Source organism: Protopterus annectens, chromosome 9.part0 (genome assembly GCF_019279795.1).
Source record: "Protopterus annectens isolate FY-2018-M chromosome 9.part0, PAN1.0, whole genome shotgun sequence".
In the NCBI taxonomy this organism is placed as follows: Eukaryota; Metazoa; Chordata; order Ceratodontiformes; family Protopteridae; genus Protopterus; species Protopterus annectens.
Window position 1 is genome coordinate 157,829,057 of NC_056743.1, and position 27,241 is coordinate 157,856,297.

The 27,241-nt window shown below is 36.5% G+C and overlaps 1 protein-coding gene across 2 annotated transcripts in view; it reads right to left on the bottom strand.

Moving 5' to 3' along the window:
• Positions 1-27,241, bottom strand: part of LOC122811103 (low choriolytic enzyme-like) — a 298,499-nt gene that overhangs the window by 67,492 nt on the left and 203,766 nt on the right. For both annotated transcript variants that reach the window (XM_044082680.1, XM_044082679.1), the window contains exon 8: positions 23,501-23,676. In XM_044082680.1, the coding sequence (XP_043938615.1) occupies positions 23,501-23,676 (176 nt within the window). The remainder of the gene's footprint in view (positions 1-23,500; positions 23,677-27,241) is intronic.

Below are 27,241 nucleotides of genomic sequence, written 5' to 3' on the forward strand. Positions count from 1 at the left end.
CAAGAGGATAAAGGGTCTTAAACATATGTCATATGCTGCCCGACTGAAAAAACTCCAGCTCTATTCAGTCACATACCGCCTACTCAGAGGTGATCTGTGCCTGACGTACAAGGCCATGTCCAATCCTGAATTAATGGACATGCTCCACCTCAGAAAATCCAAATCCATCAGAGCCATGAGAACAAGTGACTTAAACCTCAACACAGAAATAAATAGAACGTGCTGGAGGGACAGATTCATAACCCAGAGGCTCCCTACACTCTGGAACAGAATCCCAGTCCATGTTAGGCAGAGCCCCTCACTGACTCTATTCAAGAGAAATCTCGACGAGTGGATGGGAGATCGTAGGTTTACCCCGGGGGTCATCTCTGTGTCACTACTAGACAGAGGCATAGTAAACTAAATCCTAAAAGGGCGTAGTACTCTCATCCTAAGGGGTGGTGTAAGCCACATACACTCTGGCTAGGCTTATAAATGCCCTAGGGCAGATAGCCTAGTACAAACCTATCAACCTATGAACCTATAATGTGAGGTACAGGGAAAGATGATTGTACAGATATTCAGTTTGGTCAACTTATAATAAAGATTCTGAACACCTATTTAACTTTTCTTATACATAATAACTCACTGAAAGGCTTTTCTAAGATGATGCATACTAAAAATATGAGACACATTAATATGAATTAAAAGTATAAGCTAAGTGTTGTTAGTCTAATACAGAGTTTAAGAGATAATTTTTTCATCTTTTTCAATGAACTAGGAATAAGTTGTTCCATGGTAGAATGTTTTAGGGTTATATCATTAGGTCATTTTTATTCATTTCAAAAGTTTTTTCCAAAGCTGAAGATTTCATATTGCTATATATAAAGTATATAATAAGCTCTGTACATGAATGTGATTTCATTATACCAGTGTTTTCTCTCTCATATAAATGGCTGATTTTAAATGCATATTTATTAATATTAATGGTTTGAATAATCCAGAAAAGAGGGTGAGTCTGTTCAAATGCTTGCAATTACATAAAGCTCAAGTAGTATCTCTACAAAAACACATTAACTTAATAAAGATTTAAATAAAATTTCATTAAACAAGTATTTGGTTTTAGCAGGTTCTGGCTTTCAAGCTAAAAGAAGAGGCATCCTCAGTTCTTGGAAGAATTCGCCAGTATTGCCTAAAGTAAAAGATAATTGTTCTGATAAAAATGGTATGTTAAGCATTGTTATAACTGAGTAAAACAGAAAATATATACATTGATGAATTCTTATTGGATTCCAGGGGTTAGAGCTAAAGATGCAAAAAATTACTTCAACTATAAAGCCTATTATGTGAAAGGTGAAGTCATAATGGCATCTAAATTTAATTGCATTTTATCAAAGATACAACTGCAGATAGAAAGCTGAGAATCACATCTTCAGCCAAACACTTAACAATTTTTATAAATGTAATGAATTTAAAAGATATATATATATATATATATATATATATATATATATATATATATATATATATATATATATATATATATGTGTGTGTGTGTGTGTGTGTGTGTGTGTGTGTGTGTGTATTATATGAGCTAAGGATAACAAACTCACCTCAATTTACCCATCATTCATATAGATATGGAATATGAATATTGATAATTATTTTGCCTCAAACAGTCTAGCACATATCAGAGACATTTCAATAGTTTCATTTCCATTATCAGACCATGATGATATAATCTTTAATATTATTTTAACTAACAATTTAATTCATCACAGGAAAACTCCAGTGTACGTTATTATAATAAAATGATTGATGGGTTGGTATGTAAAAGATATCAAACATTTGCTAGAAATAAACATGAATGGTGAAGTATCTGACATCATCCTGTGGGATTCACTAAAGGCTTACCTAAATGAGTTAAAAGCTGGTATATTACTAAAACAAGAGAATGGGACAAAACATCGAATACACTATAGGCCAAAATAGACACACTAAAGTTAAATCTAAATCCATATGACATTATCAGTCAGTCTGAACTTAAAAACTTAAATACAAAATATGTTAAAATTTTAAATCATAAAGTTCCAGTAAACCTGGAAAAACTTAAACTTCAAGCCTATTCAGTAAACCTTATAAGCTTGCATAAACTTGTTCTTAGATAAAAAAAAATGAAGAAACTAAATTATATCTAAGAAATTAAAACACATATAAATAATAAAAAAGAAAGTAGAACAGATATTAAAGGTATTCTTGATGGCTTTAAAATATTTTATGAATATATAAAAAATAATAGAGATAACCTAATTAATGATGATATAGTTGAAACTTTTCTAATGGAAAATATAAATAATAAAATAACAAGTGAACAAATAAAAAAAATGATAGACAATTCACTTTAACAGAAATAAAAGATCAAATAAAAAGTTGAAAAATAATAAGGCAACAGGGTTAGATGATCTTATACCAGAACTATATAAAATACTACTTGATGATGCAGTCAAAATATTAGATAAGGTCTATAGAGGAATAAAAACAACTGCTGAAAACACCCTATCATGGAAATATTCCCTTATATCACCTATTTTAAAACAAAATAAGGATCCTACAAAGTGCTCATCATACAGACCCATTTCACTTTTAAATGTGGATTATAAGATATTCGTGTCCATTTTAGCAAACAGAATTAATCTTATACCTAAACTAATTAACAATGATCAAACTGGGTTTATTTTCAATAGACAAGTATGGAAAATATAATAAGATTAAATACATTAATAGACTATGCAAATAAAAATAAAAAAGAACTTTCTATCATTAGTCTCGATTTAGATAATACTTTTGACTCAATTGGTTGTACCTGTTAAAATACTTAAAGTGTATAATTTTTCACACAAGCTAATTGTATTAATTTCTAAGTTATACAACTCTTGGGCTTATCTTAAAATAGGTTATTTTTCTTTATAATTCCTTTAAAAAGACACAAAACAAGGTTTCCATTATCACCTTTACTTTTTGCAATAGCTATCAAACCTTTTGCTAATAGTATTAGAGCCAATAAGAACATTAATGGTATCTAAATAAAAGAAGATTTCAAACTAAATAAAGATTCAACTCTTTGCTGATGATATTTTGCTAACAGCAGGAAGTAAAGAGAATTTGTTAAAACATATAATTAGTTCTATGAGTCAGTTTGAAGAAATTTTGAACTTAAGACTTTAACAAGTGCATTATTAATTAAAAAAATGTGAAAAATCATACAAAATACTCTAACTTCAATTTTAATAGCAATCAAATGAAATACTTTGATATAACCATTATGTCTAATAGTAAAGAAATGATACAAACAAGCATTCAACAGGTTGTTGAGAAAGTTTTAAGTTTGCTCACAAATTGGAACAAAGTCTTCTTTACCATTGAAGAATGATTAATGCTTATTATGATGGTACTTCTCCCTAAAATATTGTTTAACTTACAATCCTTAGTACTATCTCCACCACAAAAAAATTGATGAAGAAAATAAATACTATTCTACTTAAATTGTTTGGCATCCTAATAAACCAAAAGTTTCATTTAATTGGCTCAGAAATGTTGGGCTAATAGTGGAATAGTATTTCTTGATAGTCAATTGTACACTACTTCAGCAATTGTAAAAGTTATAGCACTGTGGAAAAAATCATCTTTTGATTCAAAATTGGAACAAATACATCAAGAAATATTTTAGTAAATAATAAATATATCACAACAAGTCATAAACAAATAGTCCCTAATCCAAACACATGAAATAGAATGGACCAAGCAATGGCACAAAATTCAGTCAAAACACATAACAGTTCAGTCATAGAGCTGAGAATCGTTTATTGTGAGCGTTTTTGCAGTCAGGGAATGCTGCTTTATCAGACAACAAAGCATCATAGAAAAGTTGTATAAATACCTCAATCAACCAATAAAAACACTTAGGTGATTAGTCAAATGTAAAAAAAATCTAATCTGCATACATAAGTGTACTTCTAAAATATCATGTATACACATAAAAAACAAATACAATAATATCAGATCCCCCTTTTTTCTTAAAACAAATTCCATAAATACACCTCATTATCAAAAAAATGCAACAAAAACATATTAATCTACTTAAAAAGATTCCTAGCCTTAAGGGCAGGTTTAATGGAAACACTGTCATTCAAACCACGTCCCTTATATGCCCCTAATCTGATTATCCATCTCATTTCAGATGTTTCACTCAGAGTCCTGACCTCCTCACAGTTACTCAAAATGCATTTACAGAGATTGAATCATGGCTAAATAATTCACATCTGCTACTAAATGTCAAAAAACAAAACTTCTATTATTCTCTTCAAAACCACCATATATATACTTCAAAATCTTATCTAAAGATGGAACTGAAATAGAAATAGTATTGTCTGCCAAACTACTAGGCATTACAATTGATGACAAACACCTTTGAAACACACATTCTCAATGTAGTAAAGAAAATACACTTTAAACTTGGCAAACTTTATCATCATAAACTTTACATGGACAAAAACACCAAAACAAAACAGGTAAGTACCTTATTCATCCCTGCTCTACTTTATAGTAGTGCCATATTTACTAACCTTCACTCATCTGTCAGCAATAAACTTCAGTCTTGTTACTGCAAAATAGCTAAATTTGCCTCAGAAAAGCCTAACCACTTATACCACTGTCAAGCAATCTCTGAACTAAACTGGTTGGATTTCCCAAATTATCTTTACTATACCCAACTAATGCTAGCCCATAAACTAATTTATAAACCAAATACCTGCCCAGCACTCTCATCAATACTCCAAACTTATATTCCTTCACATACCCAAAAACCCTCCAACAATATGCTACTAAGTGTAACCAAGCCCAACAAAAGAGCTGGACAATGCTTGTTCTCCCATAGCATTGCTAGAAAATGGAACTCCTTACCCTCCCATATTACCCAAATAGACTGTATAAAGACATATAAAGTAGCATTAAAAACTTACTTCCTATATAACCTCAAATGCCAATGCAAATCAAACAAATCACCATAAAACCATCATTACGTATTTCTAACCCAGTTCCATAGTTCAAAATAACTTTTACCCTGAGAGCAACACAGTTCTATTACCGCTATAACTGTTCAAGAACTGCCATTTTTTCATGCAATGTCAGAAAGATACAACTCAAGCTTTGTACTATACTACCAATTGTTATCTAAGTTTATATAGGTTCTGACATACACTGATAAGTTTTAGATTGTCTATGTATTCTACTTTTATAATTTTTTTTTTAATTTTTGCATATATCGTCTTTTAAAAAAATTTTTGTCAAGTGTCTATATTTTTATTTGACTGTATTAATTGTGGAGCTTTTCTTCCCGAGCCTCCATTGAAAATGGGTTCCTGACCCAGTGGAGTTTCCCAGTCAACAAAAGTCAGTAACTAAATAATAAATAACTTGTCACAAATTTATAACATTCTTAAGTTACATTTTCATATATTTAGACAATTCCTTTTGGAACTACTCTTCAAAAATTAATAATGAAGACTTCTCTGAAGAATACAAGAGAGTAATATTAAAATCTATAGATAAAACTACATCTTTATTATACTGGAAAATTTTCACTTGGAAATTCTTATACAGAGCTTTTGTCACTCCTAACAAAATTGCAGTTATGTATAAATCAAATAGAATTAAATCCTGGAGGTGTGATTCTGAAATAATAGCTAACTGGATGCATATGGTATACGAATGAGAAATCATCCCTCCTTTTTGGAAAGAAATTAATAACTTCATTCAAACTTAATGGTCAGATATGGATGTAATATTTCTAAATCCTTTATTTAATGCTCTGGTTCCTGAGATAATTCCAAAAACCCAAGTGTCTCTTCTTTGGTCTATTCTAGCCAGAAAAGTAATTACTAAAAATTGGAAAAGGAAAGTTACCCCTCCAGTGCTGAATTTATTAGTATGCCAAAAACTGCTTGCAGTAGTGAATTGCATACCATAAAGATGAGAACCTCTAATATTACACATTCATATAAATACTGGCTTAAACTTAAAGATTTGCTTGAAAAATAATTGTTGTTGATATGTATAACTTTGATGTATTGATCAGCTGTGTAAATAGTTATTTGTTTGTTTTATAATTTATTTGTTTATTTATTGTTTGAAAAACAAATAAATTAAACCTCAAAGGCAGCACACAAAAGTGTGCTGTACTGGTGGTTAATGGTGTCACTTTCACTGTGCCAGGTGATATAACAAATCTACTGGTTGACAAATTCAGTTTCAGCTTTACCCTTTATCCACCCCCAGCCACCTCTCAAGAAATGCCTTCAAACATAACCCCACCAACTATAAATAAAGAGCATGTCCTGGCACTAAGGCCCAGAATACAGCCTCAATGGACCCCAATAATATCCCAATATGCCTCCTAAATGACCTATCAGAGCCACTGGAGATACTATTTATGTATAGTCTTAAAACAGGTTTCTTGTCATGAGAATGGAGAACTGCAACAGTCATCCCTCTTTATGAGGTCAGACTGTCAATAGATCCCAGAAACTACAGATCTATTAGTCTGACTAGTCATATATGCAAAGCCATGGAAAGATCTATCATGGAAGTGATCAGCAAAGACATAGCAGAGCTTCAGATATTGGAACATCCCCATCTGGCTTTGTCAAAGGAAGGTCATGTCTACTGAACCTTATGGACGTCTTTGAGAAGGTCACCAAGGTGATGGATAAGGATAAAACAGGGCACACTGCCTTCCTTGACCAGGCTAAGGCATTTAATAAAATACTCCACTCTAGCATTGTTAACAAACTTATGGAATTAGGCATAAACCCCTATATAACACACTAGATAACCAGCTGGCACACAGATAGGACCCATGAAGTTAAGTTTAGTGAGTCCATCTCCTCAAAGAGGCTAGTCACCAATGAAGTACTTCAAAGATAGGCTCGATGCTGGGCCTGCTCCTCTTTGACATCTACTAACCAGAAGTCAGTGCTACTGTCAAAGGCCTCTGGTTGACTTAGTTTTCAGATGACTACAAACTGGGAGCAGTCATAGAGTCACCACAAGACACTAACATCTTACAAGAGAGTCCAACACAGACAAATGACTGTTGCCAAAGCCATGGCTTAAAACTTAATGCAAAGAAATGCATTATAGTACCTTTTAGGAAGTCAGACACCTCAGAAAAATACATCATCAATAAAACACCACTAAGAGTTGACCCACTAGTCAGGGATCTGGGAACACGTGTAAACAGTAACCTGACCTTCGACCAACATGCATCCCAGGTAGTAAGGAACTTCTTCTATGTTGCTCAACTTATTTTCAGGTGCATGGCATCTAGGCCCAGGGAAGTCATTGTACCATTATACTCAGTCCTCATCAGACCCATCATTGAGTATAATGTCCCCTTTGATATGTACCTGACCAGACACATGCAGCAACTGAAATGTCCACAATGGTTCCTTACATAAAGAATGGAGGGTATAAACACAATGTCCTGTGTGGATCACCTCAAAGCCCTATCTCTATACTCTGCCTCCTGCAGACTACTGCAAGGTGATCTACACCTGTCATGCAAGGCATCTCTGCTCCCTCTCTGATAAAACATTTGCACAGCTGCAAAATAAACTGCATCGGAGTTACTAGATCTAAAGCCATAAAATTTGCTTGTAACATAAATCAGATATTTTGGAAAGACAGTTATGCATCACAGATAATTCCTTTTTTATGGAACAGACTCCCCATCCATTTGAAATAAAGTCCCTCCCTAACCCTATTTAAGCATAGCTTAGACCACTGAATGGGAAATAAAAAGTTCAACCCTGATCTGGCTCCCATGTCTCTGATGGACATACACAGTTAGTAAATCATGCCATAACCAACAATCACCCCTATATAAATGTCTCAAACAAATAATTGCAGGACACATTTGGGTTGCACAGCTAGGCTTATAAAGGCCCTAGTAGTCATTAGCCTAGTATAGACATATGAACATATGACTCTATTAGCATCTGGGACCTGTATTAATCTGTCAAAAACATTTCCTGAAAAAATAAGTCAATGAAACCAAACCAAAACAAAATAAAACAAAACAAACAAAAAAAAACAATTAACTCACGGTTTAAGATTATTATTTTTCTAGACAGGCAAAGCTACCTGAACCTCCAGACATAATCAGACATGAGATACTAAACTCTGAGTTTCCTGCTCCTTGGGGAAGGAGGCAAATGGACTCTAAAATTAGTGATCATCTTGACTGAAAAAGCATTTGATCGAAACATTGACAGTCAAGAATTTGGCCACCCTGAAATGATAGTTACTCCAGTATCTCAAAATGAAGAGACCTTGCATGAGTTATTGTGAAGGTAAGGCTAAGGGATAAACTGGTTTTAAAGATGCATTGCTAGACATAAATGTATGCTGGCAAGTGCTGATGTTATCAAAGCAACAATTAAACTATCCATGTTTTTGTTTCATAAGCACCTTTAATGAAGGAAATGGTTAAATGTTTGTGTTGATCAAAAGATGCCTTGCATGCATGATCACAAAAGGCATACTTTGAGAAGCAAAGAACTTATTGAGAACCTGAACATGAGAGGTATCAGAGGTCTGACATACTGTAAAGAAATGGCAGTATTAGCATGATTGCCTAAACCTTCTCCCAATTTCCTTTGTTTGAAATTTTTGAAAATTGTGATATTAAAAGCCAATTCGAGGCTCAGAATGTTGGCAGTTGCTAATTATTGACATGCCATCTATTTAACACAATTTTTTCATGTTGGACTATCTGAATTGCAAACTGTAAAAATAAAGTTGATTTTTTAACAGCAGGTAAAAGTCTTGGTGCTATGACAGAAAAAAAATTTTGATCTTTATCTATGAAGTTAGATTGTGAATTCTTAAGATCATCCAAATAAATTGCTTGGTTGAGAGTTCTGGAAGAAAAGCTTGAAAACAGGCTAGTTGCATGGCAATGAGGGAAGAAGGTCTGGCTATAACCCAGATGATCGTAGACTGACTTATAATCCAGGTGCTGGGGATATAAGAAGGTAGGAATGATTAGCTAAGATGACCTTGTCAATCCCAGAGGAGAAGATGGAAGGTGAAAATGGGTGACTAACCCTGGCTAGTCAGTCCCATGGGAGGAGTCAGAAGGTGAAAATAAGTTACCAACACTAAGTTACTCATCACAGTGGATGAGGAAGGAGGTGGAACAGTCTGTTTCTGAGCCTGTTGAGTAGTGCAATAGCATGAAAGACCAGGATGTTAACTACAATTTACCAAGCTGATGGTAGAGACCATGGACCAGTGGACTCTTGCATCATTATATTAGTACTGTAGGTCTTACTTCAGCATATGCACATAAGCAAACAAAGACTTCTGTATGAGTCCCAACTGAAATAAATGAGCTACTATTCAGGGCCTTAATATATCAAACTTTTGTCTCACAGGGAAGGAGAGCAGCATCTGTTGAGAGTATTCTTTTACCTCAGCCTCCTTATCTAAGAGAAGTAACCATGTAGAGTATTTGCTATTTTGTAACTCTTGCTCCATGGGGATACTGCCACTTCCATTACCTTGGAGAAAGCCATATGCCTGTCAATAAAGCTAAGAGCTGATCTCCTCCTAAGATTCCCTAATAGTCACTTTTCTTACTTCCTAGCAGACTTACACTTACGCAGTCATGCTATAATCTATGGTCACTTTTCTCTAACACACCCTTTCTTGGGCATCCTCCAACATAAGCTCACAAGCAGTGTTCACATCTTTTCAAATTTAACTCCTAACTTGTCAGAAACTTTACCTGTCACTGTGAAAAATAACACATCCTACCCAAAGTACTGCATAGCATTGCAACAACAACTGGATATATAGGCACAAGCAGATGCTTTATTTAAATATCCCCCTATCACTCTCATCTTACAAATTGTCTTTCTTTCTATTCACATTCCACTTTTTTATCTCTACATCTCCTTTGCTATTAGCATTTTAACAAAATTTCTCTATTTCCCATCCTTTCTCTCATTCCCTTATCTTTCCCTTTATGACAAAAGGAGATACTGCCAGCACAGCTATCTGGAATTTTGTAAAATAATTATGTCATTGGTGAATATCAAAATGATTTATATAAGATACTTGTGTTACAAATGCATTAGATTGGTATGTCATGTGTACATCAAATTGGCATGTGTATTAAAAAAGTATTTTATAAAGTGCTTGTGCTTAAGATGTAACTGCAATGTACCCTGCTGGAAGAGAACAGAAATGTACATGCACTATTGTAGCTATTTAAATGTATATATTCTAACAGTGGAAACTGGAATACAGGAGGTTAACTTCAGAAAATAGCTGAAACTGAATTACTTTATGGCAGCAAGGTACATGGGTCGGGGCTGAGAGGCTTTATTTATTGTCTTCAGAGTGAGCTAATTACTATAATTGTTTTATGACTTCCAGCATCTGCCAAAAGATCTGAGGTCTATGTATTTTCACAGGTAGATGCTAAACACTATCAGCTTCCAGCAGTGGGGGTTCACCTGCGATAGAGTCAGATGACAAGAAATTATGTAATTCTGCAAGTTATCCCAGCAGTAATATTTGAGATATTAATTTGAGAGCCTCTTAGTGAGGCACAGCATTCTGTATTCTGTCTTTGACCTGACAACAACTAGACGATCCATTCACCACATCTGCCTTGCTCTTAAGTAAGTTAACTAGGTAATAGTATAATTCTCTTAGATCTAGTTAGGAATATAGCAAAGCTTAGTTTAGATACTTTTCTTCATTTATTTGAGACTGTCCTGCAATGCTGTTTCACTGTGGTTTTGAACTCAGATGTCACTGTAAGTATATATTTAGTATTGTCTTGTTCTTTTATTACTTATTATTAAATATATTTAAACCTTCTATTGTGGCTGATCTTTGTGGAGATATTTAAGTTCTGAGAGTACTTGCATATTTATTTGGTGACACTCTTGGCCACTCCTAATATCCTTTCTCTTGGTCAAACTACTATTTGCATTAATAGTAACATTACACAGTAATTTTGGACACCCTATGTTAAAGGCCTTAAAGTAGCTAATAAGGAGTTGGCTGGTGGCAGTGATAACTGCCTTATACTCTGGGCAAAAGGGGACATAGCTAACAAACCTGTGCCAGCCTTTCCCAGGTGTGCGTTTTTGTGTGTGTAAATAAAACCTAATACAAAACAACAGACAGAAAGTAGCTAAATGAACCTAGGTAGTCCAAACAAAATCCAAAGAATTTCTTTTTATGCTCTCAGTCAGCATATTATACAACAGGGTGATGAACACACTTTTAAATTTAGGATACTGCAGATAATCTATCATAATAAGAGTGGTGGGGACATCATTAATAGGACTGAGAGGACAGAGTATAAATGGATACATTTTTAGGGCAGATATGCCACCAGGACTTAATAAAGTAAATAGCATTAAGCCTTTTTTAAAATATAAACAAATTTATGTGTTATGTTCCACTGATTTTAGTTTTTATTTTATGTAATTGATTTATTGCTCAATTGTTTAATTTGCTTATTGATGTGATTGGCTGGCAATGTGTAGTTATTGTATAGATGCTATGAAGTTTTATGTATTTGATAAAGAGTTTGTACTCGAAAGCTTGTACATTAAATTTTACTGCTGATGGTTGACCCTTGGTTATTTGCCTTATTCTTTGTAAATAAAACCTCAAATAGTGTGTGTGTCAGCTATTTGGGCATGTACACAAAGTAGTGGTTGGACAGAGAGGGTGCTGAAGGTCATGGCTTAGCCACTCAGCTGAGATTTAAACTCTATAGCTGTGCCAGTGGGGAGTCTTATTGGGGATCTGGAGAAAGAGGGAGAAACCAGCCCCAGACTGACTGTGGTCCCTGTGTGCTCTTAAGGGAAATTGCACTTGATGCAGAGAGCTGCATCTGGAAATACTGTGCATGTACCTTGTCATCCTCCCAGTGAACATCTCCCAATGCTGCCAGTAGTGAGGAGTGAGGCTTCTTGATTACTGGGCCAGTGGTGGGGCATCACATACTTTTTCATATTAAGCCCATCTCTTTATGAGTCACAGGTATATTATTATACCATAACTCTGCCAAAATGACACCTGATCTTCCTGTCACTTTGCATTCATCGGCCATGTCATACCCTTAGCTTTCAAACCCATTCCCATATAGTTTATTCATTTATTTATTTATTTATTTGTTTGTCTTTGTTTACCAGGAAAGTCCAACTGGGTAATACCCATTTTCAGCAGAGGCCGGGGGGGGGGGCTCCATTTGTTTACATTGCATTATGCTTAGTTCCAGTTAAACACATAATAGTTACATTTCTATTTATGTTTATACACATACAGTAGTTACATTTATATATTCTAAGATTTTACAGAGGTAGAAGATTCTAAAGAAAAAGCCTATATTTTGTCATTTCAGTGAGAGGTTGAGAGTATTCTATTTAAGAAGTGTATTTAGAGAGTATTGTATGGTGAGCACAAAGTCTTAACCTGGTGATGAGCACATACCAGGACTGGTTAAGATGTTGTTTAAGCAGTGGCTTAAAACTATTGAGTTTGTTGTAAAGTTTTATTTGTATGGAGATACTATTCCAGAGTTTATCAATGTATTGGAAGTAGAGCAAGTCTCCTGCAACATTATTTGACTTATTTGTGAGTAGTAAGAATTTGTTACTAGAACAGAGGTCCCTTGCTGAACAGTAGGGCAGGAATACATTTTGTAATGCAGGACATTTTTCTGGATGATGAATGAGTTTGTGTGCTGCAGTTAGTTGTGAATGTTAGGTAGTTGTGCAGTTCAAGACAGGGTTTTATTCTGATCTTAGATTACTGTTTAGGCTTAAAAGCTCTTCAGGGCCGTTAGCCTTGTATTAAGCTATGAACCTTTTGGTTTGTCTTTCAGGAGTTTGGAATAATGGTTAAGGTCCTTTAAGCTATGATATTGGTGGGCCCTATGAAGCAGATTGGTGAAAATTTAGTTATTTTATTTTAGAAGGAGGCAGGTTTCTTTCCTTGAGTATTGTTTAAGTTAGTTCGGATAGCAGCAGCATATAAGAGAGTTGGCAGTAAGAAGGTGGTGGCTAGAGATTGCAGTATCTGTAAGGAATCCATTTGAAGGGAGCCTAGTTTCTGGTGTGTAGCTTTAATGGTGTACAGTATATGCAGATCATATTTAAGATTGTCATCTATTATAATGCACATATATTTACTGTAAGTTACAGTTTCATGAACAGCATTATTTGCTGACGTATGGTAAAATATTGCTTTTGATATTGGGAACTTTTTGAGGTAAAAAGTATTAACTTAGTTTTCTTGGGGTTAAGTAGGAGGTTTGATTCTTTGAGTTGGGTTTCTACAGAGGAGAAAGATTTTGGGGTAATGTCTTGGTAATGTCTTGGAGCTTATTAATATTGAGTTGTCTGCATACTGAACTAAACTAGTATGGTGAGTGGAGGTGTGGAGGTCATTAATAAATATATTAAATTAGAGAGGACCCAGGACAGCACCCTGAGGGACACCTGTAGTGACTGGTTGAAAAAATTAGTAGGTTTGTTGCCATTTAACAGCTTGTTGTCTTCCAAGTAAGAAGCCATGGCAATGAGTATTGTGATAGTCCTATTGAGGAGAGTCGAATGAGCAGTTGTTGGTGCAAGGTAGTATCATATGCCTTTGACAAGTCTAAGAACATGATGGACACAAGCAGACCGTTGTTTTTATGTTGGTTTATCGTGTTGGTAAAACGTAGTAGAGCAGAAGTGGCACTGTGCTGAGGCCTAAAGCCATGTTGCGTTTCTTGAGCAGGTTATTTGAGGTTAGACATTGCATCAGCTACATATGGATGCATTTCTCTAATATTTTGGAGCAGGGGAAGAGAATCACTATTGGTCTGTAGTTATTCAACTCTGTAGATGTGCAGCTTTTGTGCAGCGGTATCATGTAGGATTTTTCTCCACTGTGATGGAATGTATCTTTTTGCTACGGACCTATTAATTAGTATGGACACAGGGAAGGCTATGACTTCTGCAGCCATTTTTAGGTAGTCTGATGGTAGCTGGTCTACAGCTACAGAAGTAGTTTTTAATTTAAGGAGCAACTTCATTATGGGTGAGGTGGGTACTGGCCTAAAACTGAACAGCTGTCCATGGCTTTGATTGGACAGAGATAGAGGGAGGCACATCTATTAGAGTCTAAGAGAGATAATATTGCTTGTATAAAGTAGAAATTAAACTGTGTATGGATAGTCTCTCGTATGTTTGTTTTTGGAGAGGGAGGGGTGGTCTTGCCAGCGTGGAGTAGTTTTTTAGTGATGACCAAAAAAGGTTTGGGTTGTGTTGATGATTGTCTTGTACTTGGTATAGTATGTTTGCTTGTCCTGTTTAGCATGGAGTTTTGCGAGATTTCTAAGATGTCTAAATTGCTTGAAGGCATTTTGAATTCTGGCTTTATTACAATTTTCCAGGCTTTATCCCTTTTTATTATGAGTTTTTTTTTTTTTTTTTTTTTGCTATTCATAGTGCGGGTTTGGACTTTACTCTTTTATTACATACTGGTGCTAGATTATTTAAGGTCTATGAGAATATGTTATAAAAGTGTTCTACAGCGGTATCTAGTGGCATCATCCTGTACATTCCAGTTATATTTTTTTAGTGTTTCACATAAAATATCTTTGTTGAAATTGGCTGTATTTCATATTTGATTATAGATAATATGTTTATATAGGTTATGATGAGTTCTAATAACATATGTTGCTATATGATCACAGCAATTATGGTTGAAAATATGCAGATACTTGGCACACTTCATTGCTGCCTCATTGTGCATACACATTGATTAATATTTTCTACTACTCTGTGTTAAGATATATTGTACAAATGTGTCAGAGATCTGAACGTTCAATATTTGTTTTCTTGCCTATAGTAATATGCATTATAGATGTAAATTACCATTTATATTCCCCTAGATTTGAATTATTCATATTTAATTCATAGTAAGTTATTTGTTTCATTTAAATGCACAGTTTTCCATCAACCTTAACATTGTACTCTTTTACAGAGTTTGAAAACTGTATTTGAAATCATTGCTGTATACTGGTGTACAAATTATACTCGCCTGCCTTCCTACCTACCTACATATATACAGATAAACATACATGTTTTTTTTTTTTTGTACAGCTATCTGCACATAATGTCCCATATTCTTCTGTCTCTAGCAAAACCATTTACTCTGTCCCAGTGGGATTTATTTATGAACCATGATGATGGTCAGCTGACATGTTTGCCTAGCTGATCCATTCCTATTCTGTTCAAGCTACCCTGTATTTTACCAGAACTTACTTTGCATTTGAATGGGTTTTATGAATTGTGTATGTCCCTGGTATGTGGCCTCCACTGTGCCCATTATAAATAGTTATTGGAATATGAACAATATAAAAAGGATGGAGAGCTAACAAAAGACCCATATCATAAAACAAATACATAAATCCCTGTATATGAAAAGCAATATAAACAGACAGGAAACATATTTAGTATTTTGTCTATAATAGAACTTAAGACCAGTGCAAGAAGTGGGCATAGCATTAAAGTCAAACAGCAACAAATAATATGCCCTGAGGTATTATTAATGAAGGCAAATAACTAACACAACTAACTGCATTTGACTGTTAGTGCAGAGGATTAGCGTTATGATCTATTAATGAGTTCCTGGGTTTGATTTCCGCAGCTTCCATTTGCCTACTGTGCAACTTTGAGCAAGTCACTTAACTGGACAGTGCTTTGAGGTATTTGGGCTAGGTTCTTTGATGGTGTTCTGAATCACATTCCTAGTAACTATGAACAATTATCACTATAATTTTCACAAAGTCTTGAAGAAAAAAATAAACAATTTGGACCCCAGCTACATTGACATCATTCTAGTTCAAACAACAATTAACTGATGGTATAAAGAAATTAAACTTTCGAAAAGACAATTATTTTAGTACAGCTCTAGTATGAAACAGCATCTCAACTATGAAAAAAAAAAACTGCAGTCTAAAAAGAAATAATGAGTCTTCCAAAGATAATTTTTCATTATTTTTAACTTAATAGAAATAGAAAATAAAATTGTACCAGACTTCTAGAGCTGTTGTTTGTCAAAGAATAGCTCTCAGATTAAAAAGCTTTGGATTTGATATTTCATATGTTGTAACGTGTGTGTGTGTGTGTGTGTGTGTGTGTGTGTGTGTGTGTGTGTGTGTGTGTGTGTGTGTGTGATTCTATCATGCTACCAATTCTGAATCAAATCTGCAAGTTTTTAAACATTTTGCAATCTGCTCAGTTTTGTTCTTTACATCTGAAGAACACTCGTACTAGTGATCCAGACATAGCAGGCATCTACTTGCTAGAACCTTCTTTATTTCTATTATGAGTCATTTCATGAATCAGTGTACAAGCTGAAGTTATTTTGCCTTTGCAATCCCATTTACTTTTCTAGTTTTTATGTGATATTCCTCTGTTAGACTGTATATGCATGGAATGCACATATTCATTCAGTGGCCATAAATATAGATAGATAGATAGATAGATAGATAGATAGATAGATAGATAGATAGATAGATAGATAGATAGATAGATAGACAGATAGATTGATATTTATTATTGTGCTTAACTTTTAACAGTATTCTTTTCAGCATCAAGTCTGAGTCATATGGGAAAATAGTCATTAAGGAAACCCATACAGGCTTAAGGTGAGCAAACTACTGCAACTCAAAAGGACCTGCTGCTGAATGACACAAAACCCTAATCCTGCTAATCGGTGAACAACCCTACAACATCAAGAACCATCAGCAACATTCAGACTTTTAGTCTGCTTTCCTTTCTGGAGTCCATGTAATTTTCCATGTATTACTACAAGTTTAAACTGGACATGCTAGAGTCAAGAAAGATTTCTTACTGGAGAATACTTACGGACTGGCAAAGTCTGACCTTTCTAGAACTTGAGCAAACACTTTTATACAACCTATATCAAGGAAAATGTACATGCGTGCCAGAGAGTAAGCAAGCAGAGAAGGGAGAACACACTATGCAACAGCAAGAAAATTAACTTTAGTTACAAGATAAAAAAGGAGCTAATAAAATAACCCCCCCAAAAAAAATAAAAGTATGTGGTTTAAAAATAGCACTTATGGATATTTCAAGAGCTACTCACTGAACACTTAAATCTAGCTAATGGAAAATTTAAGGCACTTAAGAAGGAAGGAGAAAACAGCTTCACTCTGTATGGCAGTATCCAAAGGAAAAAAAATGTGTTAGCAAAAACTCAGCTATGTGAAAATATCTGCTACACCTTGTCATTTGTTAAGAACATATCATAAAATTAATTTGTATGGATGTTAAATATCACTACTGCATAGCAGGTAAAGATCAAAAATGTAACTATAAATATATTCTTCCTGGTCTAGACAGTTCTTGATCAGCAAATAAAAGTGAACCTTGATGAACTGTTTTGGTAGAATCTAGGGAATCATGCACTTCCATAAAATTTTCCTTTGCTGTCCATTAAAGGATCATCTTAGAAATGTGTATATAAGTGTCCCTAGGCTGAAACACACAGTGCAGGATATATGGACAGAGGTAAGTATCAACAGGATGATGGGGCCTTCTCATTTTCAATGTTCTGTTCCCAACTGGTGTGCGGTATCAGCTCGGGTAGGTCTTCAGAAGACGGGGGGTCAGGCTGGTCGAATACAATGGAACTAAGTTAAATGCTGATGAAGATGGGAGCTAAGAAATACGGAGAAATTTCGGTAACTTAATGTGTACCTCATACCACAGCAAGAGCCTGCCTGGGTGTCCTGCATAGTCCTACAGCAGCAGAGAGACAAAAGGAGACTGAGTGGATTAAGTATCTCTGTTTTGCATTTTATTGCTTATTTTTGTTAGTCGCATTATTCTGTCCATTTTTTATTAACATTGCTACTTATTTGAACTGTTTTTTGAATTCTTATACTGTTTGCACTTTAGATTATCGTTTTTAAGTGCTTTTCATCTGTTTAACTGTAAAGGGCTACACACTCAAGTGTGATAGCCTGTTTTCTGTGGTAAAAGTGTTTTTATTCCTGTTTTTGCTTTACCTTAAAAAAAATAATAAAAAAATCCTATCCCTCAACTCATTTCCCACCTTTCTAGAACTAGTAAAGTCTGGTTTTCAGATTTTGCTGAATCCTGGGCTGTTTGTAAGTTCCTGTGTTTCCCAGACCTTTCTAAGATAGAGGGAAGCTTCTCTATTCATCAGTGAGAGTGGTGAGCTTTGGAATAGCCTATCTGTCGCTGGAGGAGTGGTTTCAGCTCAGAAACTGTAGTTTCATTGGCCATTTTGGGCTATTTCTATCCCTTTCATCTTTCTGTTTAAAAACCCATGTTTGCGCGGTTTTTGCACTTGTATTGCATAAGCAAGAGCCTGCCTGGGTGTCCTGCAGAGCCTACAGCAGCAGCAGAGAGACAAAAGGAGACTGAGTGGATTAAGTACCTCTGTTTTTATTTTATTGCTTATTTTTGCAGCCACATCCCACAGCACCATTTAACTATTGTTAAACTATTTCTGGTGCCAGAAAGTGCACTCTGCAAATTTTCCTTTAGAACTAGCCAGTTTTCTAATTTTAGCACTCAAAACTGCATCCTTGTGCTCAGCACTTGTTCAAGACTTGTTGCAAGCACTAAATAAACTACAAATTACTACAGCACTCAACTTTCCTCACTTGTCAGGAGGAAAAAAGTTTTTAGTACTTAAATTAAAAAGCACCTATCTAGGCATGTCTAACAGTCAGCTCCTGGTGTTTTCTCCTGTCCACCTGATGAATCTGGGCATCTTGGGGCAATGTAGCTATTGCCTCATGTACACCAACAACCCTCTCCTCCTACCACCCAACACTACAAACTGTGAGAGATGCACTTATATAACCAAACTGGAAGCCAAGCTCTCTCCAGCCAAGACTGGACTAGACAGTCAAGAGGAGAAATTAAACACCGGCACCCTACCATACTCAACACATAGTCCATCAATTCATATACCACCTAAACCCACACATAGTAACACAAAACACACACCTACATTCGCAGAGGATCTCAATAAAAATCTGCCCAAACAGAGACCTCCAAAGCAGAAATGTAAGCAACTACCACCCCCACTCCAAAAATGACACATAGACCACAAAATCAGTGTGCCACTCAACCTCAGCCCTTAAGGCAAAACAACGTACCCAACACACTTGTCATAGGCAACTCTATAGTCAGGCAGGCTGATGTCCCACTCACCAGGCTAAACAAGCAGAAAGTTACTGTCAGCTGCCTGTTGGGTGCCAGGATCCACCACATAATGCACACACTTAGGTCACTCCACAGCAACTACAAATATGATGCTGTCATTGTCCATGTTGCTATGAATGACCTGAGATGTACTTCCCTGGACTACATGAAAAGAGACATGGAGGAGCTCACAGATCATGTAGCCAAGGCAGGTATGACCCTAGCCTTGAGTAGCATCCTGCCATCACCCAGAATGATACCACAGTTCAAGGACAAAATTATTGACGTCAACAATTGGTTAAGTTTCTGGTGTCATTCAAAGGGGATCCAGTGTCTGTGTGCCTGGGATGACATGATCGACAGACCACGATGCTTTGCCAGAGCTGGCCTGCATCTGTCTCCCCTGGGATTCAGGATACTGACTAAGGCCCTTGCCACCCCTACAGTGCCTTTTTTTAAAAAACCCACCACCATAACAGGTACAAGCAAGCAAAAACTGAGGGTAATGCTACTCAATGCTAGAAGTCTAAACCTCAAAATGCACTCAATCAAAGCACTCCTTAAAATGGAGAACATTGACATCTGTGCAGTAACAGTGATCTGGTTCAAGGATCCAGAGAGTACCCCTGCATTACCAGGCTATAATTCATACCAAATCTATCGGCCACCTAACCTGGACCAAAACACTAAAGGAGGAGGAGTGTCCATATTCATTAAGGATATCCACACCTCCAGGCTAGTTGCTCAACATAATGTTTCCGAAATTATCCAAGTGCAACTAACACTGGGCAAGACTGCAGTCCAGGTTGTAGCTTGCTACAGATCCCCAGCCATGCCCCAGGATGCCCCCTCCAGTTTCTTGACATACTAGATAATATTAAGGTACAGCCCAATACCCTTATAATGGGTGATTTCAACTACCCCACCAACTGTGAAAACTACTCATGTACTACCTCATTAGCTCAACGCTTTCTGGAATTCATAAATTCCAGTGCTCTGGATCAGCTTGTCCATACCCCCCACCAGGGGGCAGCAATATCCTGGACCTGCTCATTACCAACATGGATAACCGATGTTCCACTGCAAAGGTCAACTCCTCACTGGTCAGATCCAACCATAAGCTAATCATCCTAGACATCAATTTTCTGCCTCCACCCCTCATTAAGGAAACAACTGTAAAAAACCTCTCCAAAGCCAACTTCATGCTTCTTAAGACAGAAGTGGCAAACTTCACTACACCTGTGCAGATGGATAATAGAGGTATGACTGCTGAATCCTATACACATACACTGTATGAACACATCCACGAGTGCATGGATCGTGCCATCCCCAACAGAACCAAGATGCTATCCTCCAAAAAATGGAAGCCAATCTGGTGCCCTCTGCCATAAATAAACTCTACAACTGAAGGAAGAAGCTGTTGAAGACAAAAGCAAAATCCCCTGATTGTAAGAACTCCCTAGTCAGCCTCAGTAAGAAGCTGAGATCCCTCATAAAATACTCCAAAGCTAGCTACGAAAATAACATTGCCACTGATTCTAAAGACAGTCACAAAGCATTCTAAAGCTATGTCAAGAATCTCAATGGCAACACTCAGATCTGCTCCAAGCTTCAGAACAATGGCACTAGATATATAGAACCAACTGATATTCCCAACACCCTGGCAGATAGGTTCAGTGCAAACTTTACCCCACCCCCAAAGGGCCCATCCCTATACTGGATGAATGTACAACCCCTGTAATCATGGATGCACAAGTTAAGACAGCACTCTCCAAAGCCAAAAACACAGCATCCATGGGACCAGACAGTATCCCAGGCTGCATTCTGCACAAACTACAGGATGAACTGGCACCCCACCTAAGTACCATGTTCAATCATAGCCTCACTTCAGGCTTTGTGTCTACTGAATGGTGCACAGCAACGGTTATCCCACTCCACAAAAGGGGCACCACCACAGACTCTGGGAACTACCTCCCCATTAGCCTGACTAGCCTGGTCTGCAAGGCCATGGAACATATCATCATGGAGCTTATAAATAAAGACATAGGTAACCTGCAAATGCTGGACCCCACTCAATTCGGGTTTGTAAAAGGTAGATCATGTCTACTAAACCTGACTGACTTCTTTGAAGCAGTCACCAGAGCCATGGACGAGGATAAGGTGGTGGACACAGCTTATCTTGACTTCGCTAAGGCTTTCAACACCATCCCCCACTCACTAGACCGGGCATAAATCCCTATGTCAAAAGATGGGTGGCCAATTGGCTCACCGACAGAACCCAGACAGTGAAAGTAGTCAAATTCAACTTCAAACTAGTGACAAGCAGAATACCACAAGGTCCAGTCTTGGGTCCTCTCCTTTTTGGCATCTATTTCTCAGAATTCCAGGCTAATACAGCAGGTCTTTGGCTAACAAAGTTCACAGATGATAGCAAACTGGGAGCCACAATAAAATTGCCTAATAATGTGGACATTCTACAAAGGGGCCTCACTGAGACTGATGCTTGGTGTCAAAGTCATGCCCTCAAGATCAATGCCAAGAAGTGCACTGTCATCCCCTTTGGGAAAAACACTGTACCCATGAACTACCACAAAGGCAGTACCCTACTTAATACCATGATGATAAGAGACCTTACAACACAGGTGAACATTAGTCTCTCCTTTGACAATCACATCACCACAGTAGTCAGGAAATCCTTCTACATGGCACACCTCATCACTAAAGGGTTTTCCTCCAGAAAAAAAAGAGGTCATTGTTCCTCTCTACTCATCCCTCATTAGACCCATCATTGAGTACAATACCCCATTTGGCATGTACCTTGTAAGACATCTACAACAACTAGAAAGGCCACAGAAATACCTCACTAAGAGGATTACTGGCCTCAAACAGATGCCATACGCAGACCGCCTCAGAAAACTCCAACTCTACTCCGTCGCTTATCGCCTCTGCCTAACTTACAAGGCCATGTCAAATCCAGTTCTGTTGGACATGCTACACTTAAAGAAACCCCAATCTCTCCATGCTACATGCTCCAGGGACATGAACTTTACCACAACAATAAACAGAACATGCTGGAGGGATAGATTCCTGTCTCAGAGACTTCCCATACTCTGAAACAGACTGCCCATTCACATCAAGCAAAGCCCCTCATTATCCCTCTTTAAGAGGAATCTAGAGAACTGGATGGGAAATAGGAAATTCACCCCGGGGCTCATCTCTGTGGCTCTGCTCGGCAGGGGCACAGGAAAATAACTTTCTTGGGTGACAAAAGCCAGGGAACGTTTTGGTTGGGCTTATATAGGCTTTAGGGCCGATAGCCTAGTACCTACCTATGAACCTATGAACCTAAGAGAATAGATGATAATTTGGGTACATTATATCATTAGGTTACTGGTTGGAGCTGTGGTCTTAAAGAAGGGGAGATAAAGTTAATCGTGGCAGCTAGAAGGGAAGAGAGGCAGTTCCAATCTAGCTAAGGAAATATTATTTCACACTGATTGTGGTGACACTGCTGGAATGCATGGCCAGGGATATTTGTATGTCAAAGCAGGGCTTTCAAAGATGCATGGGACAGATGGAAAATGAGATGAGGTAAATGTCAGAGCAGTGTAAGATACATGGGACTAACTCACACTCGGGTAACATTAAAACTGTCTATCCACTGTAGTGCCTTATCAAATTTCTAGGGAACAGGCACAGAATATACAGTAGATTAAGACTTGAGCAAATACTATGTATTATATACAGGTGAGCACTGAAATAACTCTGCGGAAAAAAAGGTACATATATATATATATATATATATATATATATATATATATATGTATGCAGTTTCTATCAAGGAAAGAAACATCATTGAGGAAAGTATGCTTAAATGGAATGGACAAACAATTGCTTTAAATTATCAAGCTTTCTAAAATTTTTTCAGCTTTCTAAAATTTTTTCAAGCACTAGTTGCTACTTATTACATAACAGTGTAGCTGTAACATCTGTAAGCGCATAACAGTGTTTTTTTTTCTAAGACTGCTAAAAGATATGGCTGTATTCTACCTTATATCTTGAGTTTCTGTGATATATATATATATAATTGTAACAGAATGCTGCTTTTTACAGTTTCTTTCTACTGATTTTGAATAGATCATGCATGTCACTTGTTTGCAGGTCTGACATACCCTCTTTAATGTTTTCAAAGTAGATGTTAACATAGCTATCCCGGTCACTGCGGCTCTGTTCGTGGTGAAAGCCCAAAGCATGCAGAAGTTCATGTTGGACAATTCCATGATAAACACATCCTGTACCAAGGGAGAGTTCTTGTTCTTTATGTTGTCTTCCTACATAGGACCAGCATCTAATGACAAGTAAAGAGAAGCAAAATATAATTAAATAATAGACCAACAATCAACGTGCAGTAACAATTTCATAATAAAGTGTTCAGATAAAGTAGGGCCATAACATGCTGTTTATATTAAGCACTAGATGAACCACTGTCAGACATTTTGTTCACAGTAAGCAAGAAAGGACATTAGAGCAAAAGAGGAAAGCAGAGGTAAAATACAAAGATGTTTCAGTGACAGGATATTTAGCACAGAACAGGGATAAAATTTGCAACCTACTTACAATAAATTTTAAGTTAGGCAGACCTATTTATAAGAGAAACTAACAAAATAGGATTAGAAGGAAAAGAGGAAGTAGTTATTCTGATGAAATTATTCTAGTCTGGTCTGGTTATCTTTCTAGACCCCATACAGACCTTAGGATATATCCTTTGTTCCTATATGCTCATTACATGTGTATTTTGTTCATTCCATTCGTATCTGAAGTGGCTGTAATTTTTACATGCAACTCATTAGATGGCAAATTGTTTTAAGTGCTTATAACTTCTTCAGCCAAGTAATGACCCTTGATCGTTGCTTCCTATGTACCCCCGAGAAAAGAAAATACAATTATATTTCATTAAGTCAGCTGCACAGGTAATAGCACAAGTTCACAATTAGGGTGTATTCCTCTGAACATAGCAGCGTACAGAGACCATAGTTCTTGATAATCAAATTGTTCTTTAATTTCTGCATTTTTCTGTCTGACCTGCAGTGTTTAAAGGTAGTGCATGCATGTATACAATATTGTGTCTCATAAAGTTGTTGTTGTGTCTTTCGGCTTTTTCCCGGTTAGGGGTCACCAGAGCGGAACTTCGGTCTGCTAATGATTGGTAGAAGATTTTTACATGCCGAGTTACCAGCCCTGATGCACAACTTTCAACGAAGGTACGTCCCTTCATGCATGTCTCCACACAGAAGACGCTTTAGCTGAGAATCAAACGGACAACGTCTTGCTGCGAGACGACAACGCTACCGCAGCACCACCACCGCAAGCTGAAAACTGATATAATGTTTCACTGTAAGACAGATACTCATTTATTAAGCATTCCTACTGTTCCTTTTCCAGTCATCTTTCATTTTAATTTCCCACTCTATGATATATATTTTTAATGGGACTAGGACAGTTTTTGTTTGCCTTAAATTAAGGTAAATATTATTGAAACCTAAGAATAATAACTGAACTCTGAATCTACAAAGTGGTCCTTTAATTTACTGAACTATCAGATGATATTCAACTAACAATGGCTCATTACATTTTTCATTAAATAAGTTGTAAACCATATTAATAAAATTCCAAGAGTAAAGACATGTGGGCATATGACCACTATTACTTCTACCAAGGGTCTGTCAGTCTGCCCTAAAGTATGTTTCTTCCCTCCAGAGAACTATGTCCAGTGTGGAAAACTTGCTTTCTTTATCAACTAGAAATCTGTCTTTCAATGGAGTTAGGTTAATCTTTTTGACATAATTCTTTTGGCTTCTTAACTTCTTCATCAGCAAAACCATTACAAGCCATCCTTTCCAGGATACTGTGCTTTTTGCATATAGTTGTTAACAAGTGCCAGTAGACATCCTTCTGCCCTTTCGTGTGTGCATAAAATCTAGGAAAATTAAATGAAATAAAGTAATAAAAGGATTATACTTCTTCCAAGTACCATATTTCTTGAATATAAGTAATATCAAAGGCTGACAAACACTTTAAAGACCATATCAGATTATGTTTTAGCAATATCAAGCAATTCCGTGTACTTTGATTCACAAATTCATCTTTAAAACATCTAATAATAGATTTAACCTGTAGCCATGCCTCTGTTGCTTTCAATAATCTACTCACGCATCAGGTGCAAGTAATAGATGCCTTTCTTAGTTTTTTTAATTAATTACCAGATTATCTAAAATTCCCATCAGTTTGTACAGGCTATTGACATCTTCAGCCAATATTTTACATATACTCAAGTTAAGTATAACGGCCTTCACTCCCCATTTTATTCAGTGATAGTTCTTTGTTTCTTTATCTGGGCCATACTTTTTAAAATCACATAGAAATGACTACTTCCAAACTACTTCAGCAGCTGAACATAGTGCACAGTATTTCAAATCTACTTACCTCTGAAGCTTGATGTGCTATGGCCATCGATGTCTTATTCCCTAGACTTGAATATGCCTTACCCATAATTGTTCCTCTGTCAGAACAAAGTACTGCCATACTACAACTTATCAAAAAAAAGTTATGTACTTACCATAACAGTCCATCTGTGTTGTCCATCTTTGTTTATCCTTGACGTATGGGATTGGTTCTGATATCTGAACTGACTCGGCCAAAGGATGCTCTTCCCCTACACACCAAATCCAATTTGTAATATGTAATAAAGGTATGGGAAAGGCCCAAGTAGCCACTGCACATATATCATCCATTGAAGCTCTAGACTGGAACACTGATGAAGTGACAGCAGATCTTGTAGAATGTGCCTTCACAGGTTTAGTCAAAGCAATTTTATTTTTGTCATAAATAAAGGAAATGCAATCCTCAAGCCATCTGGCTAATGTCACTTTGCTGACAGATTTACCAAGACTAGTACTTGAGAAGGACACAAATAATTGATCAGACTTTCTGATGCCTTTAGTTCTGTGAAGATGAAGGCATAATTCTCGGGGAACATCTAGCAAATGTAAAAGGTAGTCATCTCTGTTCGAAAAGTTTGGAAAGAATACTGGCATTTAATAGATTGATATTACACTGACACCACTTTAGGTAAAAAGGTGCAATTTGTTCATAAGGTAACTATCTTTGTGAAAAATTAGATAAAGTGGTTTACATGATAGGGACTGATTTTTTGAAATTCTTCTAGCAGAGGTTATTGCAACCAAAAATAATGCTTGCCAGGACAAAAACTTTAAATCACAGTCTGTAGATGGTTCAAAGGGAAGACTTAATGATGGTTTACAACACTAGGCTTAGGTGCCAAAGCGGAGTAGGATCTTTGAAATGGGATTTTAGAAATAGTGTCCCTTTTAAAAATGCATTACAAAGTTTATGAGAAGCCAAGGAATGTTCTTCCAAAACATCATGGAAGTTTGAAATTACTGCAAATTGTTTTTTTGATGGTAGAAGGGGAGGTTCCACATTGAATAGAGAAGCTAAGACTTCTAAAATATTTTCAGTAGAAACAGAGAATGGACCAATATCTTTTCCATGAGCCCATATGGTAAATTTCTTCCATTTACTAAAGTCTCTGGGTGGAAGGCTTATGAGAAAGAAAGAGAAGTTTGTGATCTCAGGAAGAGAGGGTAAGATATCTGGCAACTAGTGGAACTGGAGGAACCATGCTGTCAGCTTGAAGTTCAAAATGTCTGGATGGAATAGTCTGGCTGGATGTGACAGAAGGTCTGGAGCTGGGTGCAGAGTCCAAGGTCATTGAATTAGATAAGGACAAAGAAAGGGGAACCATATCTGTCAAGGCCAATAAGGTGCAATGAGTACTTTGCTCTACCAGAGTGCTGTCTGTAAACATTTTGGAATTAGAGGCATTGGGAGGA